Consider the following 20,648-nt stretch of genomic DNA (forward strand, 5'->3'; position numbering starts at 1 on the left):
TCAATTTTTTTATCAATTAACTTTCCAATAATTTATTAAGTTAATAAATTAATTATACTTAATAAAATATTGAATTTACTATTTTCTATTTTAAAATTAACATTTTTTTGTCAATTAATCTTGAAATTTTAAAATCTTAAGATTTTTGTCCAATTAAGCTAATAAATTTATTGTCACTAAAAACATTACTGAAATTAATATTTTAATTTGGAAATTAAAATTATATTGTAATTAATTAACTTAAATTTCAAATTAATTTAATTTTTATAAGAATTCGACTTCCAATGAGATCTAGTTATGTTTTCTAAAGACAAAATTTAACCTCGTTTTAAGGCTATTGCTTCATGTAACCTCACAATTATTAACTGCACTCCCTCTTTTATATACTCTTCATTATTGTATCAAATGATCTCGTTGTCGGTACTGTTATTATGAATATTTTTATCATTATTATTACTATAGAGGAAAAAAAAGGAAAAAACAAAGACGCTGCAGAAGAAGAAACTTAGAGAATACAAGAAAAGCTCATTTGAGAAAACTGATTCTAAAAATTCTATTCGAAAATCTCATGCAAGAAATCCTATTCTGAAAACTTTAAAAAGCTTATTCAAGAAAATTTTCAAAATATATAATCTGGATATCATTTTTTTTAAAAAAAAATCAAATATAAAATAGATATTTTAAAAAATTAGGAGTTGCTCAAAGAAATTGTGAGGGTGTAGAATGTAAAAAACAGTTTTAATCGGGTAATCATTGGCCCAAACTACTATCTGGTAATTTTCATCCTACACAACGAGGATTACTTCCTACACTATCTACATTACTTCCTTTATTATCACATTTTAAAAAAAATTCCAAAAGTATTTTTTATATTTTAAAAAATCCTACACTCCTACTCTTTTTTTAAAGAATTTCAAAATTCATTGAAAAAACTTTTTTTAACAAATTTCGACATCTGTTAAAGGGTTTTTCGAGCCTTCAACGGATTTCAAAATTTGTTGAAATTTTTGAAAAATCTTTAAATGAATGTCGAAATTCGTTGAAATTTCTTTTTAACAGATATCGAAATTCGTTAAAGAATTTTTCAAAAACGGATTTCGAAATCCATTTAAAGAATTTTTAAAAGTTTTAACGGATTTCAAAATCCGTTAAGAAAGGATATTTTCGATAGGTGAAGGGAGAAATGTACGATGATGTAAGGAGTAACCTCATATCAAGAATGTTATTTTGGTAAGACTTTTTTTTGGATAATGATATTTAGATAACATTTTTTTTACAATATTTGAACGTTGATTACGTGTCAATCTGTGATTGGTCAAAAATTACTCCACAATCAATAATAATAATCATAAACATTATTGTGGAGTAATTTTTTATCAATCACAGATTGACACGTAATCAATGTTCAAATGTTGTAAGAAAAATGTTGTCTAAATATCATTATCTTTTTTTTTTTCTTTTTTGAGTTAGATTAAAAATATAAAAGATTAATTTAAAAGTAAAAAATAAAAAAGTAAACTGAATTTTAAAAAATAAGGAAAAACAAAACAAAAAATCTATTTTAGCATAAAGTAAATTAATTGGAACACGTGTTATGAAATGGTTATTAGTGAGGAGAGTGAAAGAAAATCTGGAACGGGTGTGCATGGATAGACTCAGAAAGTGGTCCCACAATAGAAGCAACAAACACGTTGCATACATAGATGGGATCGACAGATTTAACGTTTAAAACATAGATTGTCACGAAACAGTTGTGCCATCTCCGCCCCCATTACCCTTTTCTTCCCTTCTTATATTCACTTTCTTCCTCTTCGCTTTACTCTCTCTTCATCTTCACTGTTCCACTGCTTCAATAATCCTTCTGCATTACCTTGCGTTCTTCTCTTTCTCTTCTTCTTCTTCTTCTTCTTCTTCTTCTTCTTCATGGCTCCAGCCTTGGAAGCCCAGGTTCAACAAGAGGAACAATCTCTGCCACACAATAACAACTTCTATAACACTCTCAATGATGCCACACACAGATCCAAAGTCACTGTTATTGGAAGCGGCAACTGGGGCAGTGTTGCTTCTAAGCTCATTGCCTCCAACACCCTCAGGCTTCCCTCCTTCCATGGTAATTTGCTTGCTCTTTATCACTTGGGATGAACTGTTCATGCGTCAAATGTCAAATCGCTTTCCAAAACTATGAAAGAAAAGTAATTTTTTATTCTGTTTTTAGTCCCTGTTGTGGGATTTTGGTGCCTGTGTTCTAATTGGACGGAGTCATGGTGAGGTGACCCAATTGATGCAAATGAAACTTGAATTACATTTGCAAATTTCATTGATTCGTAGTTTCATGGACTAATTCAATGCATTACTTGATTTCGTACTGGTGCATTTGTGTAGACTGATGTTTTGTGCTCAAATATATGTGATTGGATAAGGCTTTTACTGTTGTTGTATTCTCAAATAATGTAAATAAGTGATCTTTCATTTAGAATCTTAAATTTCCAATTTTTGATGAAATGCAGATGAAGTTAGGATGTGGGTGTACGAGGAGACATTACCGAGTGGTGAGAAGCTAACAGATGTCATCAATCGAACCAATGTGAGAACTCTATTCATTTCACTTTTTTCGTTGAATGTCCAATTTTTTTCCCTAAAAAGAAATTGAACATCACTGTTTATTTTGGCAGGAAAATGTCAAATATCTCCCTGGAATCAAACTTGGCCAAAATGTTGTTGCAGATCCAGACCTTGAAAATGCAGGTATATCAGTGTTGTTCATTTATTTATTTATGAGTTTAATTCCTATGTACAGTCAGTGTAAAACAATTTACTCAGTTAACCATTGAGAAATCTCATCATTGATATGATTGTAGTTATTGTAAAAGTCATATATCTTACCTAACCAAAATGTTTGTGATTAGATGACAATTTAGTACTTTTGTACACTATCACTGCATAAACCATTTGCTCATTATTTTTTTCATTGTGATTGAGTGCATAAAAATAAAAACTTCATACCTAAAGGACCAAACTTTGAAATGATGAAAAGGATGCAAAACAACATAAGGATTAAAAGATGTTCACGGTTTAAATTGAGCAGTGAGGGATTCCAACATGTTAGTATTTGTCACTCCACATCAATTTGTGGAAGGTATATGCAAAAGGCTTGTTGGGAAAATAAGGGAAGATGCTGAGGCTATTTCCCTTGTTAAAGGGATGGAGGTCAAGATGGAAGGGCCATGCATGATCTCTACTCTCATCTCCCAGCAACTGGGAATCAATTGTTCTGTTTTAATGGGTGCCAACATAGCCAATGAGGTAGTTAGAAGAAATTACAGTTTGTCTTTTTCTTTCATAGTTTTCTACTCATTATATTTGGTTGTTATATAGCTATTATCAATGTTTATGCAGATAGCTGTGGAGAAGTTTAGTGAAGCAACGGTTGGATACAGGAACAACAAAGAAGTTGCTGAGAGATGGGTTCAGTTGTTCTATACTCCTTATTTCATTGTGACAGCTGTGAGTACATCACATTCTTTAAAAAATTATCATCAAACTTAATTCAACTGAGGAATTTGCTCTTTAAAGTAATATGTAGCAAATACTAAGGAAATATTATGACTCAAGACAGATTATTATGAGTCTAGATTCTCTACTAGGTTTTTTGGTACCGTAATCTGCTGAGCATTAACAATACATTGATGTTGATATTTTAAAAATCTTTATAATATATTTTAAAACATCAAAATCAGTGTCAATCAAATATTTGAGGTACAACATAGGAACAGTACAAAAAACCAGTTGAGAATCCAAATTAGATTATTACGCAGCCTTGAACTGAATTATTTGATCTCATGGTAAAGATTAACATCATCTAATCTATATACCAAACCTCACTTGATTTAACTTGACAATTAAACTGTAAAATAATTCTAGAGGACTCGGTTGATCTCTCTCACTCTCATTCTATATATATATATAAGAAAATTGTGATACAAAGTACATGGTAAATAAAGTAACCCTAGACACAATATAATCATGATAAATAAGGTAACCCTAGACACAATATAATCATGATAAATAAGATAATCCTAGACACAATATAATAATGATAAATAGGATAACCCTAAACACAATATAATCATGATAAATAGGGTAACCCTGGACACAATATAATGATAATAAATAGGGTAAATATTCTAACAATTTACATAAGGCTTTGTTATTGTTCTTGTTGAGATATTATTGATACTTACAATTTTTGTATTCTATGGAAAAACAGGCTCAAGATGTTGAAGGAGTTGAACTGTGTGGAACTTTGAAAAATGTAGTGGCCATAGCAGCAGGTTTCCTGTACTGTATATGCACTTTGTTATTATTTCCCTTTTTTCTATTTTTGTGAAGAATCAAGGAATGACACCCAAATGGAACAGGTTTTGTTGATGGCCTGGAGATGGGAAATAATACAAAAGTAAGTTTAAAAGATTTTGTGATCAGAAGGTTAGCAGAAGGACAAAAAAAGGAAAAGGAAAAGTAATTTTTGTGCATTTGATTTGGTTTTCTGCATGTGTGTAGGCTGCAATCATGAGACTTGGTCTTAGAGAAATGAAGGCATTTTCAAAGTTGTTGTTTCCATCTGTTAAGGACAGCACCTTTTTTGAGAGCTGTGGAGTAGCTGATCTTATCACAACATGCTGTAAGGAAGCTAATTAATTTCACCCTATTTTTCACTGTTTGTCTTATGAAAACCATATTGTCTATGGCAGTGGGTGGAAGAAATAGAAAAGTTGCTGAGGCATATGCAAGGAATGGAGGGAAGAGGTTGTTTTTGTGTTTCTGTCTCTTTTGTCCACATTTGTAGATTGAGGGAATGAAAATGTCTGAGTGTGTTTTATGTTTCATAATTTTATGCAGATCTTTTGATGAGCTTGAAGCAGAAATGCTACAAGGCCAGAAATTACAGGTATGTTATGATACTTGGCATGACAAATAAATAGTACTATATATAGATTTTCATATGAATGGAGATTTCTTACTACCACAAAGCAAAAACACGAAACTTGTATGATAGCAGGAAAAATCTGGTTTTCATGTTGTTAATCTTGATGTTTTTATTGATTTAAATTTGTTTTACCAAGGGTGTCTCAACTGCGAGTGAGGTTTATGAGGTTCTAAGCCATCGTGGGTGGCTAGAGTTGTTTCCTCTCTTCTCAACAGTGCATGAGATATGCTCTGGCCTACTTCCTCCATCAGCCATAGTTGAATACAGTGAGAAGCTACCTAGGTCCTTCTAATGCAAGACAAGACATGATAGTTGTATAAGCAACATAGTCACAGTGACAGTTTAACCACCATGTTTTAGCTCTATCAACTGTGCAAAGCCTTGGTGGCTAGGATGCTTTTTCTTTCCAAAATATCATGCCAACCAGGATCTCTCAACACCAACAAACTTCACTTTTACCTCAACTTTTTCCATTTTCACTGTAAACATTACACTCAACAAACTTATATAGTTTACATATACAATAAAGTAGTAATTTAAATTTATGTATTCTCTATTCTATGATTTTTCTTTTTTTTTTTTTTTCCATTTACCTTAAGCTATTAATTAAGCTGTGCTTTTTCTTTCTTTTGTCTCTTTTTTGTGATCGAGCTACAAGGCAGAAAGAGAGTATTAGGAAGTCCCATAAATGTAATTATAAAAAAAATATATATGCCTCAAATATTAATTTGGTTAATCAAATGCATAGCATAATGGGATATATGACTAAATTAAAAGTTATTAACCATTATCTAAGGAAGCTTTATGTATATTAGGCCATAACATAGTGCATTTCATTGTCATAATTGTTAACAATAACTGGTAACAGTGTAGGAAGATTATGTTTGCCAATGTCTGACGTATGAGTTGCCATACAAGACTTTACGACACTTTTAACTTTAAAAACTTCATATGTTTGATCATCTTGTTTTTTTTATATACTACTCAACCTTTTCATTTTTACTCAATACGAAATTTTTAACTCAGTAATTAGATTCTTAACTATTTTTAAGATGAGTTGGATTTTATCATGGATTTCTACTACAAAAGAATATATTTGTTCTATCCATTTATCTCAACACTGGTTAAATCTTACCACAATAGACATATTTGTTTCTGTTTGAACCGGATAGATAAATTATCGACTTTTAATATCATTGATAGAATGTTTTTTTATTAAATATATTGTAGGAGAGATTTACCATATTTGAAGTATAATATAAAAGACTGAAACTACTTTTAACATAAAATAGATTTACTTAATGTATATGGAGATTATGTTTTCTCCTTATTTATTCATTGGTGCCAAACATCAGACATTATGAAGCATGAATGAGAAAACAAAGAAAGAATTAGTGGAAGAGAATTGTAAAGTCCATTGCTTATGCATTATATAATATTCTTTAACATCATTTTTGGAAGTTGTGAATGCTATTATAATAATAACAAAATATAGAGCATGTTGATGGTGTTGGTGAAATTTTTTTATTCACTACTATGTACTTAACAGTACATTTAATTCTGGACCGGGAACTCAATTCTAGCTTTTTTTTTTATGTTTCCATATTTCAACAGAGCAAAATTGAAAAAAAAAATTAGACAGTTCGTATATATTTTAAAAACTTAAAAATATATCAAGATTTTTTTAAAATGAATCAGAATTAAGTTTTATAATATGTTGATTAATTAAAAATAGTAGCCTTTTGTATTTGCAAATTTTAAGACAAGTCAAAACTTAGTTTCAAGGAACGGAATTTCAGTGTGGTATTTTTTTAAATAGAAAATGAATTTTGTTAAAATAATTTATGTAATAAATTTTGATTAGTTTATCCTTCTTTATTTATTTGTGCATATGCTTAAGATGGATTTCGAAATGTATTAAAAAATATATAATATTGTTGTGGTATTGTAATTTTAAACCATTTTTCAATTTGACTTGAAGAGAAACACTATGTGAAAAAACACTAGGTATTAGGTATAAGGTGGTAGGTTATATTTATTGTACATTTATTTCAGCTCTCTTTCTTTCTATTCCTAAAAAGGACAATATACTGACTTGAACGTTGAACAACCTTTTATAAATATCCAGCTGAAACTCGACATGGAGGAAAGACTTGATTCAACACGACCAAAGAGAGTGAGAAGACGGAAAGTATTGTTGGACGTCCATAAAACAAATTGGGTAGGTTTTGAAGTTAGTGACCCAATTCCTTTTGCTTCGTACACTAAGAATGCATTTCAAATGATTATGTGAAACCAATCTTGAAATTCATAAGATAAAAACATGCAAATCTCAGGTACAGTATTCATATATACGTTAGCTTCATTTTTTGGTTGGCGTGAAGGGATAGTCACACGTGGATCACCAATTAATACAAATTCATCTTTTATTTCATGATATTATTATTATTATATTATTTTTTTTTAGGTTGTAGGAATTTTCTTTCATTTTATTTCCTAATTTCAGATCTACCTTTTTCTCGGGGTATTTCTTTTAGCCTCATTTTATTTTAATTTATTTCAAGATTATATTTTAATGAATTTCCATATGTTCTATAAACATACATTCAGAACAAATTTCTGTGACCATCCGTATCTTCGAATATCTTAAAACAAAAAGTATAAATATTTATGTGATATAATGCATCGTCTTACTATTTATAATTTTTTTTCTTTTAAAAAAAATTGAAAAATATTTTTTTATATATTTTTATGTTTGAATGGCTTTCACATTGTTCGATATCTTCAAATTAGCTAATGTTCATCTAAATACACACATCATGCCTATGCTAGATTTTGTCAGGAAAAGAAACCAACCTTCCAAAATTTATCCATAGGCACTTCTTTTATGAACATAGTTGAGACTTGAAGAGATTATTTAGATAATTTGAATTTGATTTCACTCAAACCAGTAATATGTTGATTTTATGTTATTATATATAGTTGAATAACATGATAAAAAAAATACTTCTTACTTTTGTTAAGAGAGAAAACAAATCCATCAGATAAAGTTTTCGAATATATGTAGAGGACACGGGTGCATGAGCATTTAAAGCTTCAGCTTATCCATTATCCATGGCCTACATATTAAAGTTATAAAGAAAAGAGTTTCTTGCTAAAGAATAAAGAAAACTTTGCAATGCCTTGGTCCAGAAATTTTCAATAGAATTAATTAGGTAAGGAATATATATATATATTAGAAAATAATTTTTAAATCTAACTAACTTATAGAATAAAGTTTATACCCATTTATATATTATAATATAAATTGATTTTATTTTGATTTTATTTTTAGTCGATATAAAATTTTCAACAATATAAATAAATCATACGAAGAAGAGGTGATATCATCACAATGTGAAGCTATATCTTATATAAGCCATACTACAACACCAGGTAGGTCAATTTAAAGAAGAAAAAAATCCCATAAAGCCAAGCCATTTATGAATACATAATTTGATTAAACCAAGAATGTCAGGTCCTTATTCTTTCCAACCTGTCCACACTTTTCCTTGCCTTTTCAAGTTGATGATCAATGCTTTTTCTAGACTTCTCAAGACAATCCACACTTCTTCTTGACCTTTCTATGTGATCAAAAGTTACCCGTAGTCTCTCTAACTTTTCTGCATTATTGGACAAGTTCTTCAGTTTTTCAGGCCTGTCTGTGCTCAGCCGTGGTTTTTCCCTGCGGTCAGTGCTCTTTCTACTGACATCAAATACATCAGTGCTCTTTCGGGGCTGCTCAAACTGCTCCATGCTTCTTCTGAAGCTGTATCTTTGTGATGGAGACTTCTCAACAGTGGATATGAACTTCTTCAGATGCCTGATATACTCAGGAAATTGCTCCAAATCACAGTGGTTACCTCCTTGTAGCCATAGTGGCTCATACTTCTCCTTACACAGTTCCCACAGTTGTTTTCCGTGGGAGCAATCTACCACTTCATCTGAAGTCCCCTACATAATAACATGAGAAAAACTTTAATCATAAGATACTGACCAGATTCTTTCATCATCTAAATAAATATTATGCAGATGAAGTACTTTATTACACAGTTGTTTCAAATACTCAAGTCAAAAGAAAACTAAACTAATAGCTTGCATGATTGTGCCATACTTATGAACTTCAAATTCTTTAACTGCTGAAATGGTTGATATCACACATTATTACAAAAACTGATAAAAGTGAAGAGTCTGAAATGTGCATGTATTTTATTCACAATTATCAAATGGTTGCAGAATTAGTAGATACAATAGCACTTGTCACAGACACAATTTCTCACTTCTGTCGAAATTGATCATCCTTTTTTACCATAAACGATATGCCGAACAGGCTCCATAAGTAGAAGACTGGCAGCATTTTAACTGGTTTCTTGCTTTTAAAATTAAGACTACATACTCTTATTCCCTGTATAAACTTATCTACATAGAGCAATTCAGGTCAAGAAAATTTTGTACTTCCTAAATTTCAAATACGAAGTTCAAGGGCTTAGAAGTCTGCCAATGCCACACACGAGGCATAACAAAGGCATTCTGTGTCATATGATTATAATGAGGAAATAATTGTTCACATAATCCCTGTATAGAACCTCAGAAATAAATCAGTAGGTGAAAAGTCTACAATAAAGGTAAAGAAATTTTTTAAAAAGTGGAAAAAAGAACAAAGAAAAAATAAGCCCAAGATATAAGATATTCAAAAAGAAAGATACCATGTAACCAATACAAAAGTAATTGTTTCTCAATCCAACTCAAAAGCAACAAATGATGCAGCATCTTCAAAGAAAACTTACATGAATTATAAGAACAGGACAATTAACCAATGGAATTTTGTCGATATTCTGCACATTAACACAAAGCAGCACCTGATTAGATTAAGGAACTCATGTGCCGGTAAATCAGCAACATTTTATTAGAAATCTCAACAATGATTAGAAGTGAAAACATTATCCTACCTTGTATATGTCAAACCAGTAACTGCGTTTCACTGGATACATGACCCTCAAGCCTGAAAGTATAGGACTGTGCAGAACAACAGCTCTCAAATGTGGCAATTTAGTTGCAAGATCCAAAGTAGGGCCACTGCCAACAGATTGGCCATACAAGATTATATCCTCTTGCTTGGTACCATAGGTTTCTTCTAGACATTTGTACACAGCCTCAATATCTGCATATGTATTCTGCTCACTTGGCTGCAGTTCAGGCAAAACAATGTTTCATCAGCAGATGGTTTTAGCTCTACCACTCTTCACATCATCACTGCATGACATAACAACATGAACAAGCATTTCAGATTCTTACAAACCTTCCCTGATGATTGACCATACCCAGAGTAGTCATACCTGCACAAAATCAAACCACGGTGAGTCAAATCCCCGTTTCACAATTTTCCTTTTGATCAACACAGATAATAGACAGTATTATTCACCACACTTTCTATTTCAACCTTACAAAAGGAACTTGAAATACTATCTTAAAAGGTAGATTTTAAATCTAAGGAACTTGTAATATTGTCCTAAGTCAACCTTACAAAAAAACTTATAACATCATTTTAAACAATAGATTTTAAGTCTAACTCAACCTTACAAAATCAGGTTCTAAGATACACTTTGCATCAATTTATATATAGTAATTTGATCTTATACACTACCACAACCCAAAATAGAAAAAAATAAAGCCATCCATTTTTTTCTTTAATCCTTCCAAAGTTAAAAATTACTCACTATAGCAACCACATTTTAATATTTCGAGAACATACAAAACGAGGAATACTAACACTATCTGATATTAATTTTAAAACTATTAAAATTACAAAATAATGTAGATCTCATCAAATAAAGAGGAAAATTCATACAAATTTATAATTTTTAATACATTGAAACTAACAAAGTGCTTTTAGAAGAGTCTATCTGTTACTTGCATTTCTCTTCCCAACGTTCCAAATCATTCACGAAACCTCCCTCCAAAAAGCACCATGTGGCCACCATTTTCAACCTCAAAAAGAGCCATACTTTGGAAAAACTCAAACGAAAACCAACGCAACCACACGAACGAGGCATGAAAATTTACCACACACATAAAGTGAGAGGGCGTATTATATCACATTGCAATTTTAGAGATAGTAGTAATTTATATTTTCAATAACACCTTGAAGAAATAAATGAATTAATAGACACAAAAAAAACAACAAAAGTAAAATATATTAATCAAATAAAATTATTCCATCACCCACATAACAATATTCCTAAAGCTTTAACTTTTAACAAAGCCAACAACATCTCCTTCAATAAAGCTCTCATAGTCGTATAATTCATTTGATACAGTTAATTACGTGTGTGACATCATCTTTAAAAACAAATAAAGTTTTAAGGTTTCAATCTCAGCAAAAACACCAATGTTTTTGAAGTAACACTACAATTGTTACGATTTTAGCAACAAGGGTTTTTGAATGTGACGATTTTAGCAACAACGTCAATGATTTTATCACATACGGGGCATTTGATTACCACCACCACAAGAACAATTCAGAAGTATAAAAGAAAAAACAGAGAAAGCATAAATATGCATACCCAATGAGATTAACACGTAGGTGGATGGTGAGGTTGATGAAAAGGTCATACATCTGGCCAAGATCGGTGGCGTTGCCGTGGGAGTAGAGAAGAGTGGAAGAGGCCATGGGGTGGCGAACGTACATGGTGAGTATCTGAGTTCCACGGCGCGTGGAAAGCTTAAGAATTTCGACGTTCTCGCGGTGAGGGAAGGGACTGAGGAGCAGAAGACCCGTTAGCTCGTCCTTGACAACCTTGTACGATGCTGGGTTGGGTGGGAAGAAGGCCAACTTGGAAGCCATGGATGATGTGACACCTCCCATTGCATAGAAGAAGAAGAAGACGGTGGTGTGAATTTAGAAGTTTGGGAGGTGGGATGAGTGCATTTGGATGTGTGGAAGGAGAATGGAAATGGAAAAAGGGAAAGAAAGAAAGAAAGGAAAAGAAAGGAAAGTAAAGGAAAGGAAGGAGAGGGAGTTATAGTGAGTGAGAGCTTTAGCTGTGTAATGCAGTAGATGTAATAATGATGCTATTTAGTTAGGAAAAGGATATATACATCACTCATCTTATCAATGCTTTCCGACAACAACATCCATCTACCCACTTTAATTTATATATTTTTAATTAAATAATTATTAAATTATTTTATTTAAGATTCAATATTATTTTATTCATCAATTTTATCATAAAATTGAAATTTAACTCTTTCTAAAATTTTAATGTAAATTTATTTTTAAAATTTAAAAATAATTTATATAATCATTTTAACTCAATTATCTTAAATTCTTTTCTTAATATGTCAAACATTTAATTAACTCGTCTCTTCTTTAATGTTAGTTATGAATATGTTTATTAATATAATTGGATTAAAAGATTTATTTGTTTTAATAGTTTAGGATAAAAAATATACAAAAGTTTCTAATATCAACTAATTTAAGTTCAGTTTCAAAAATTTAAAGACTAAAATTATTTAAACTTTTATTTATATTGAATATTTAATTTCTTTTGATCAAATTTGTTATTTAATTTTTAATTAAATTTGTTATTTAATTTTTTTAATTAGATGATGTAATTATTATATTAATTTATTATTTTATTTATCAATTAAATCTTAATCAATTATAAACTTAGTGAAAATTAAAATTAACTTAAACTTATTTCATCTTTAGAAATTTAATTTTTCAATCAAACTTTGTTAAATTTATTTATTGAAATATCAAATAAATTTATCAAAATTTAATTAAAATCTATACATTTATAAATACGAGAGATTAACTTTGATTAAACTTTTAAGAAAAAACTAATTTTAATTTCCATTCAAAATTAAAGAGTAAAATCATATTTAATCTTTTATTTATTATTTTACATGTTTAAAATATGACATTTTTTAATTAAAACAAAATAATATTATTACGTATAGATAATTTTTATTATTTTTATTTATAATTTAATATTAAGGTTTCGGACCACTATGGATAACAACAATCCTTTACTTGTTTATAATGAAAGTTAGGAAAGAACATAATAATATTATTATCTAATACGTGTTTAAATTTTATAATATATTTATTTTAATAATATTATTTATATTAACTATAAAATTTTACATATGAAAACAAGAAAACAAGTAAGTTAAATGAATATTTAAATAAAAAATTAATATAAAATTTTGAATACTAAATAAAATAAAAATATTTAATAAAAACCTAATTTATAATACTCAAATTTATAACAACTTGAAATTTAGGTAAACTTGTTTTTATTTTATTAATTCTTATTAGCATCAGGACTTTCACCAACCAAACTAAGTATTTTTTATTTTTTATTTTTTAGTATATATCTATCGTTGTTATTTAAAGCTTACCATATTTAGTTCATAATAATAAATTTTAGAATATCGTGATTAATCCACCGATAAATTTACGCTCTGTACAAGTATCTGCTAAAACCTTGATATATGTGTATCTTTAAAACACCAATTGTTTACTTTACAGTGATAAATAATCACGCATGTTTAGTTATTTGATTGTGATCTTTAATTTCATATATGCACAGGCATCAAAACGCCCATATTATTTGTTAGGATTAAATATTCTTTTCGTATCTTAAGTATAATTTGTTTTTTTAGTCTCTACTTAGAATGATATTTAATTCTCGTAATATTAAAATTTGTAAAAATAATCGAGAACGTCAATTTTTAATTGATCTGACAAATGACAATATTACGTCTTCTGCTAGTTTTATTGTTCTTTATTTGTCAGATCAAGTCACCAACACACGTCATTCGAATCCGATCGTAGGTGATGCTGACGATACGGGTCGTCACCGCATGATGACAAAAGCGCATTCTTTGTTTTTTTCTTATCATGCCCTGTATTGGTTAATTCTTCTATTTCATTGTTCACTGGGATTGGAAATGTTGGAGTGTGTTTATGGTTTTTGTTCTATATCTATTTCTTAGATGTTTAATCCCTTTGTTGGTGGCTTGAGGTGAATAGAGGCAAGGGGATTGAAGGTTGTAAGAAATCGGTTTACAACTTGCTGAAATTTCTTTGACAGGGGGATTTTGGGATAGGAAGATGATGAATCTGCAAAGATTGGGTTAGGCTTTTCTCTCGTAGGAAGATGACTATAGGGGTTTTCACGATATAAGCAACATGGCAGATAGAGAACATAAAAACTGGCAGAAGACGTAGTATTATCGTTTGTTAGGTCGATCAAAAGTTGGCTCCATCCATTTTTAAGGACTATTTTTACATGTTTTAATATCAATATTTTGAGTAGGGACTAAAATAAAAAATCAGTAATACTTAAGGAACAAAAACATATTTATTACCTATTTGTTACATATTTTCAATCCTTACTTTACATTTTTTATTTTTATTTTCATACACACACACATATATATATATATATATATATATATATATATATATATATATATATATATATATATATTATACATTAGTTTTCTTAATGTAATTTTAATTAACATTTTTATAGTTATAAACATGTCAAATATTGAATTTATGATTTTAATATTATGGGAAATAATTATAGAAAGAATGAACAAAGATGCATATGTGGTGATGCAGAAACATCAGAAATTTTTGACGGTCGTGATCGTAGTCTCACTAAAAACTATGACTTTTGGGGATGGTCAAAAAGGAATTTTCAAGAATACTTCTTTTCATTCAAAGTGGACAGAAAAAAAAAAAAAAAAAAAAAAAAAAAAAAAAAAGAGGAAAAGAAAAAGCAAGTTGTGGTAGTAGAACCCATTTGACTCATATACCAAAATATCTTGTTCAACTCTTCTAAAAATAACTTTAAAATAAAGTGAAAAATATAGAAACATAGTTTGTTTATGAAGTTTTTGTAATTTTGATTATAGTCATATTATACTTTTTATTATATTGTTGAATTTTTTTGTTAATGGATGTATTAATTACCTTATTGGGGATGTCATTCGTAGCTTGTAGTTTTGATTCACATTAGGCACCAGTTATCATAAATACTCTCTTTTGTAATTTGTTTTTGGCCAGAAACATAATGTTGTTTATTTAAGACTTTTTTATGTTTTATAAGTTTTAATTGCATCACAAAAAAGAACTATTGATCTGCATAAATGATTGGGAATAATATTAGGGTTAAATATGTTTTTTATATTTTGAAGCGATTTTGGTTTTAGTCCATTTTTAAATTATGGTACAATTTAATCTTTCAATTTTAGAAAATTCTGGTTTTAGTCATTTTTACCAAATTTTTTTAATTTTATTTGTTGTTTCAAGCACATTTCTTAGTTAACATTGAAGCAAAAATGTGTCAAACAGTGTAAACAATCCAAATGCTATAATGAAACGTGTTTGAAACAACAAATAAAGTTAAAAAAAATTTGGTAAAAATGACTAAAACCAGAATTTTCTAAAGTTGAAGGACTAATTGTACCATAATTTAAAAATGGACTAAAACCAAAATCGCCTTAAAATAAGGACTAAAAACATATTTAATCATAATATTATAACAGTATGAACATTTTATGTGTTATTACTTTAAGTAAAATCATTGGAGTGATGAGTAAACACTAAATATTTTATTGTTAAGATATTATAGTATGTTTATATTTGATCTATGTTTTCTGTTGAGACAAAATAGAATCTTCAACAATCAATATTCTGAAATTTATCAAACAATTTTTAACAAAATATTGATGTCAAAAATATATTTATTTTAGTAACTAATATAACAAAAATATTTAATAGATCCTACGAGAAAGTTTAATTATATAAATTTTTTTATGTGAAAACATGGAAGTAATGATAATACATCATCATCATGATCATGTCAAACTCATAATAATAAAAATCAAATAATAGAAACTCGATTGTAAAATATATAAAATTAAATTGTAGATATTCAAATTTAAGAGACACTTAAAACTCTAACTATGAAATCAAATATCTAATTACTTAAAACACAAATACTGTAAGAGTAATATATTAATACAACACTAGATGTTGTTCAAATAGTGTATTCTTAATTAGTTTAGTTACAATTTATATTAGATTTGTCATTGAAATATTATAGTGAAAAATTATAAAAAAAATAAAATTGATCCCACTTATTAGATAATCATCATTATATTTATTAGAGATGTAAAAATGGATTGTGACATGTGATCAATTCGAATGGATTCGTGTTGGATTAAGTTAAAAAAAATCATAAATATTATTTAATATAGATTTACAATTTGATTTTTTTTTAAATACTTATTTAATAATTTGAATAATTTTGATGTTCAATTTATTTTTTTTTTACCAAATTATATATGTTAATATTTTAATTTTTAACTACTATCTTTATAATAATATTTAAAAAGTTAGGTGAACATTTTGATTTTACTATTATAAAAAATAAATTGAATCAATCCATTTTCATTGTACTATAATAAACATATAAAATAAATTACAAAAAGTAAAATATTTATAAGTGAGTCAATATATTAGTTTGTAAAAAAAAAAAGTAAGTTAAACTAACATTTTTTAAAACTTAATTTGTAGTAATTGAACTCAATATGAGCTAAGTCGACTCATTTTGACACTCTAATATTATAATTGTTATAGTCACATATCATACTTATAACTTATACTGTTATTTTCTTTTATTATTTTTTTTTTCTTTTTTACACTCTAACTTCTTCCTTTTGTGTTTTTAAAAACTAAGGGTGTGCTCACTTGGAGGTGATTGAGTGGATTTGAGGATAATTTTTGTTGTTGTTTATTTGAGTGAATTTGGAGATAAACGAGAGTGAATTTTGAAATAAAGTTTGTGAGAATTGGTGTAGGATTTAGTTTATATGACAAATTAAAAAAAATTACTTCAAAATTTCACTCTCGTGTATCTGCAAATTCACTCAAATAAACAATAAAAAATATTATCCTCAAATTTACTCAATCATTCTCCCCCAATCACCTTCGATCACCCCTAAGTGAACACACCCTAAAGAAACTCAAAAGGTTTTATAAAATTTTGAAGTTTCTTTTCGCACAAATAAGTCTTCTATTGATATATATAATCTACATTACACAAATCACAATTACAACAATGATGTTTGAGAGAAATATCTTTAATAAATGAGTTTTAAATATAGTTGAATCTATTTAATGATTTAGGTTAAATTAACAACTACCAAAAAGAGATATGCATAGGTTTGTACTTATTTAAATGAAAAAATTACTTAAAGACATACATTTTATTCTTAGGTTTGTACATGAGAGATAACTTATTTAAATTATATGTTTTTTCACACACACACACACATATATATATATATATATATATATATATATATATATATATATATATATATATATATATATATAAGACTCTTATTTCGAACATGCAATTAAGTAGATTTTTTCTTAAGGTTAACTTACATTTACATTTATAATTTTTTCCGATAAAAAAAAGGAAAGTGAAAATTATGTATAATTGTAATTAAATTAGTAAGCATGTTGTTGCAATCCTCATAGACAGATATATAATATTTGAGTTATTTTTATTCTCAAGAGGATATGTTATATAAACTATTTTCAAAATCACCATACACTATTTAAAAAAAACAAACAAAATGTCATCATGGCTTATGTAAATACTTTTTCAATCTCCAATTCTTTAAATAATTAATTTTCTTTAACATTTGTTTTATGTATGAAACATTATCTTAAAAGGCAAACATATCTAACTGGCTAGTTCAATTCATACTAATAAAGAAAGTTGGTAATTCATACTAATAAAGAAAGTTGGTAAGTTGTAGAACATTTTTCCTTGCCCTACTATAGAATGTGCATAACTAAAAGGAAAGTCATGACTAATTGAAGAAAATTGCACCTTACACAACATGATGATTTGAAAAATTTAGACAGAGGAATGTGTTTAGAAAGCTACTACTCCTATAAAGTTTCATTCACTAAATTTCATCATAATCTTCTCTTTTCCAAAGTGACAATGAAGTTGCCCCAACCATAGACTTCATTATGCAAATACTTCATGCCTAATGCATAGAAAAAAAATATATTTTCTACATCAAAATAAATTAATATTTTTATTTTTTATTTTTTGAAAAACCATTGTGTTTTTACCTAAATCTTCAAAAGTAGACATATATAGTATCTTATAGATAGAAGATTCTATCTAGGTATCTAAAGTGCCTTAGAAGGTTGTTAATATACAGTTTAATTTTCAAAGAACATTCTATATATACTACGACAAAAGTCAATGGAGAAAAGGTAATTTTTGAAAATATATATATAAATAATCTTAATAAAAAATTTCCTGTTAATTGTTGTGAATTAACATAAAGGAACTAGAAATGTGTAGATACTTTTAATTTTATTTTTGTAAATTTTTTATATTATCTCTTTATATGCGTCTTTAAAATACACTAACATCGATATATAAAAATGTTTGTAATATATTTCTAAATATCAAATATTTAAAGAACGTGAGAGAATCTGGATTCAATATTTAAATATGAAGTTTTCTCTTTCTATTTCTTTACAGAAGGAAATTTGGATCGAAATTATGAAGACAGGTAGCTGAAATTATGGATGAGAAGATAACTTTATCACACATTTGTAACAATGATGATCATCGTCATCTCTCTTTGACTAAGGAAACAAACAATACTTCCATTTTTTTTCAATGTCATCATCTTCCTTTGACTCACAATGGACACTTCCTAACACTTTCGTTAAGACAAAATACAAGAAGAAAAAAAAATGCATATTAATAGGATAAAGTGTCATAAATTAAAAAATAAAAAGTAGTAGAACCCAAACAAAAATAAAGAATAATAATTTGAAAATAATTTAGTTACTCCCTTCACATATTTTATTATTATAATGGTTGAAAGTGTCACATAAAGCCAATTTATAGTATCTGTTTTTATCACATAATTACAAAATATATAAATACATTTGTTATTTTTGAATGTACAAGTGATAATATTACTTCATATACATTCATATTATTGTAACGAGTGTATGTATTTCCTTATTCAATCCAATCCTTCTTAACATATTTTTCAATAATAAGATTGTTTAAAAAATATGTTTAGAAACTAGATTTGGGCCAACATAACATCTGTTTCAGTTCTTGACATGACCCACTAACGAAGGTTATTGTGAGAGGCGTGTGAATGACAAACACTAGTGAAGCACTGAGTTTTTGTCCTCTTATATATACCCAATTAAGATGGTGATTGGTTAAGGTCATTCAAATGGAAAGTTAACTAATCATGTAAGTCATTATTGGACTTCATCTTTATAAGTTAGTTAGTTATTGGATTAGATTATTATGAATGAAAAAAATACATAAAATCTTACTAAGTTTTTTAACATATGTTTATCGTTAATAAAACATAGGTGATCTCATAAATAATTTAGAGTATTATAATGTGATTTGAATTTAATTAGATTAATTTAAATTGATTAAAATTCTTGATTTTCATAATATATTTCCAACATATATTTGAAATGTATTATTAAAAGAACAAGGCTTAATACCTCTTTTGGTCCTTCTTTAGGGGGTGAATGTTCAAGTGCGTCTTACCTTTTTTGAAAAGTTCAATTTTGTCCCTAGTTGTGAAAAAAGTGTACAATCAAGTCGTTTTTTGTCACAGTGTTAAATATTTAACGTTTTACCTGACAGCGTGGAGACATATGTGCAACGTGTCTGCTTTTTGCTCAGAACGTGTAAGGGTAAAGTTGGGATTTTAAAAAAATGGACTTGGTTAAAAAAATTGACTTGGTTAAGATGTAAAAAAATCTGAGTTAGGGTTGCAGAAAACGCGATTTGGGGTTCAACAATTTGGAGGATCTGTCTTTCAATTTCAGTGATCTTGAGGGTGAAATCTTCAAAGCAAATTCAATTTCGCTTCACAGGTTAGGTTTTACATTTGCTAATTTTCTGAAATTGAGGTATTGTATATGTTTAGAGTGTTGTCGCGTTTCATGGGGTTTAACTATGGGTGAATATGTTTTGTGAGAAAAGTTGTCTTGTTTTGATGCGTGATAGTGGTCCCATAGTTCTTACTTTAACTTAAATTAGTGGTCCCCCATTTGCATTTGCAGGGTTCGGGTAGGGATGGGTGATGACATGTTTCGAGTAATGGTCCACCATGGTGGGACCTTGATCAAAGAAGTCCCCTTTAAATATATAGGTGGGGAGATAGTTTATTGGGACGTAGACCCCGATAAATGGTGTTATTTTGGAGTATTAGGTTCACTTAAACATATGGGTTACATGCAAGTAGAAGAATTATTTTACAATGTGCAACATGTTTTATATAAGCTTGATGATGATAAAGGAGCTATGAACATGTTGAATGTGGCTAAGTATTTGGGGAAAGTGAACCTGTATGTTGTGCATGGGGTGGACGAAGCAACTATATTAGAAAATGATGAGAATGAGATTTTGTACCTATGTGAAGGTCCTGTAGAGAGTGGTGAGGGTAGTGGCATTGGTGGAGAAGCACATGTTGAAGGTGGTGATGAAGGAATTAGACACGTAGTGAAGGGTGC

General features: G+C 28.6%; 2 protein-coding genes across 3 annotated transcripts; one reads left to right on the forward strand and one right to left on the reverse strand.

Annotated features, from left to right (window-relative positions):
• The first annotated feature begins 1,725 nt into the window (after positions 1-1,725).
• LOC106765284 (glycerol-3-phosphate dehydrogenase [NAD(+)]) lies at positions 1,726-5,532 on the forward strand. 2 transcript variants are annotated; one of them, XM_014649856.2, is made up of 11 exons: positions 1,726-2,110; positions 2,508-2,584; positions 2,673-2,745; positions 3,086-3,303; positions 3,397-3,504; positions 4,268-4,331; positions 4,419-4,456; positions 4,561-4,681; positions 4,752-4,806; positions 4,900-4,948; positions 5,124-5,532. In XM_014649856.2, exons 1-11 carry the CDS (start codon positions 1,924-1,926, stop codon positions 5,277-5,279), a joined length of 1,146 nt encoding a protein of 381 aa, XP_014505342.1. In that variant the 5' UTR covers positions 1,726-1,923; the 3' UTR covers positions 5,280-5,532. The 2 variants fall into 2 exon arrangements, with proteins under 2 accessions (XP_014505342.1, XP_014505350.1); XM_014649864.2 differs by having other exon boundaries at positions 3,200-3,303.
• A 2,841-nt stretch (positions 5,533-8,373) lies between these two features.
• Positions 8,374-12,103, reverse strand: LOC106755656 (protein ABHD17B). Its single transcript, XM_014637883.2, has 5 exons — positions 11,590-12,103; positions 10,326-10,362; positions 9,976-10,212; positions 9,814-9,861; positions 8,374-8,980 (listed from the first exon to the last, which is right to left on the reverse strand). Exons 1-5 carry the CDS (start codon positions 11,889-11,891, stop codon positions 8,501-8,503), a joined length of 1,104 nt encoding a protein of 367 aa, XP_014493369.1. The 5' UTR covers positions 11,892-12,103; the 3' UTR covers positions 8,374-8,500.
• Between the last annotated feature and the right edge of the window lie 8,545 nt (positions 12,104-20,648).

This window comes from Vigna radiata, chromosome 1 (genome assembly GCF_000741045.1).
Source record: "Vigna radiata var. radiata cultivar VC1973A chromosome 1, Vradiata_ver6, whole genome shotgun sequence".
In the NCBI taxonomy this organism is placed as follows: Eukaryota; Viridiplantae; Streptophyta; class Magnoliopsida; order Fabales; family Fabaceae; genus Vigna; species Vigna radiata.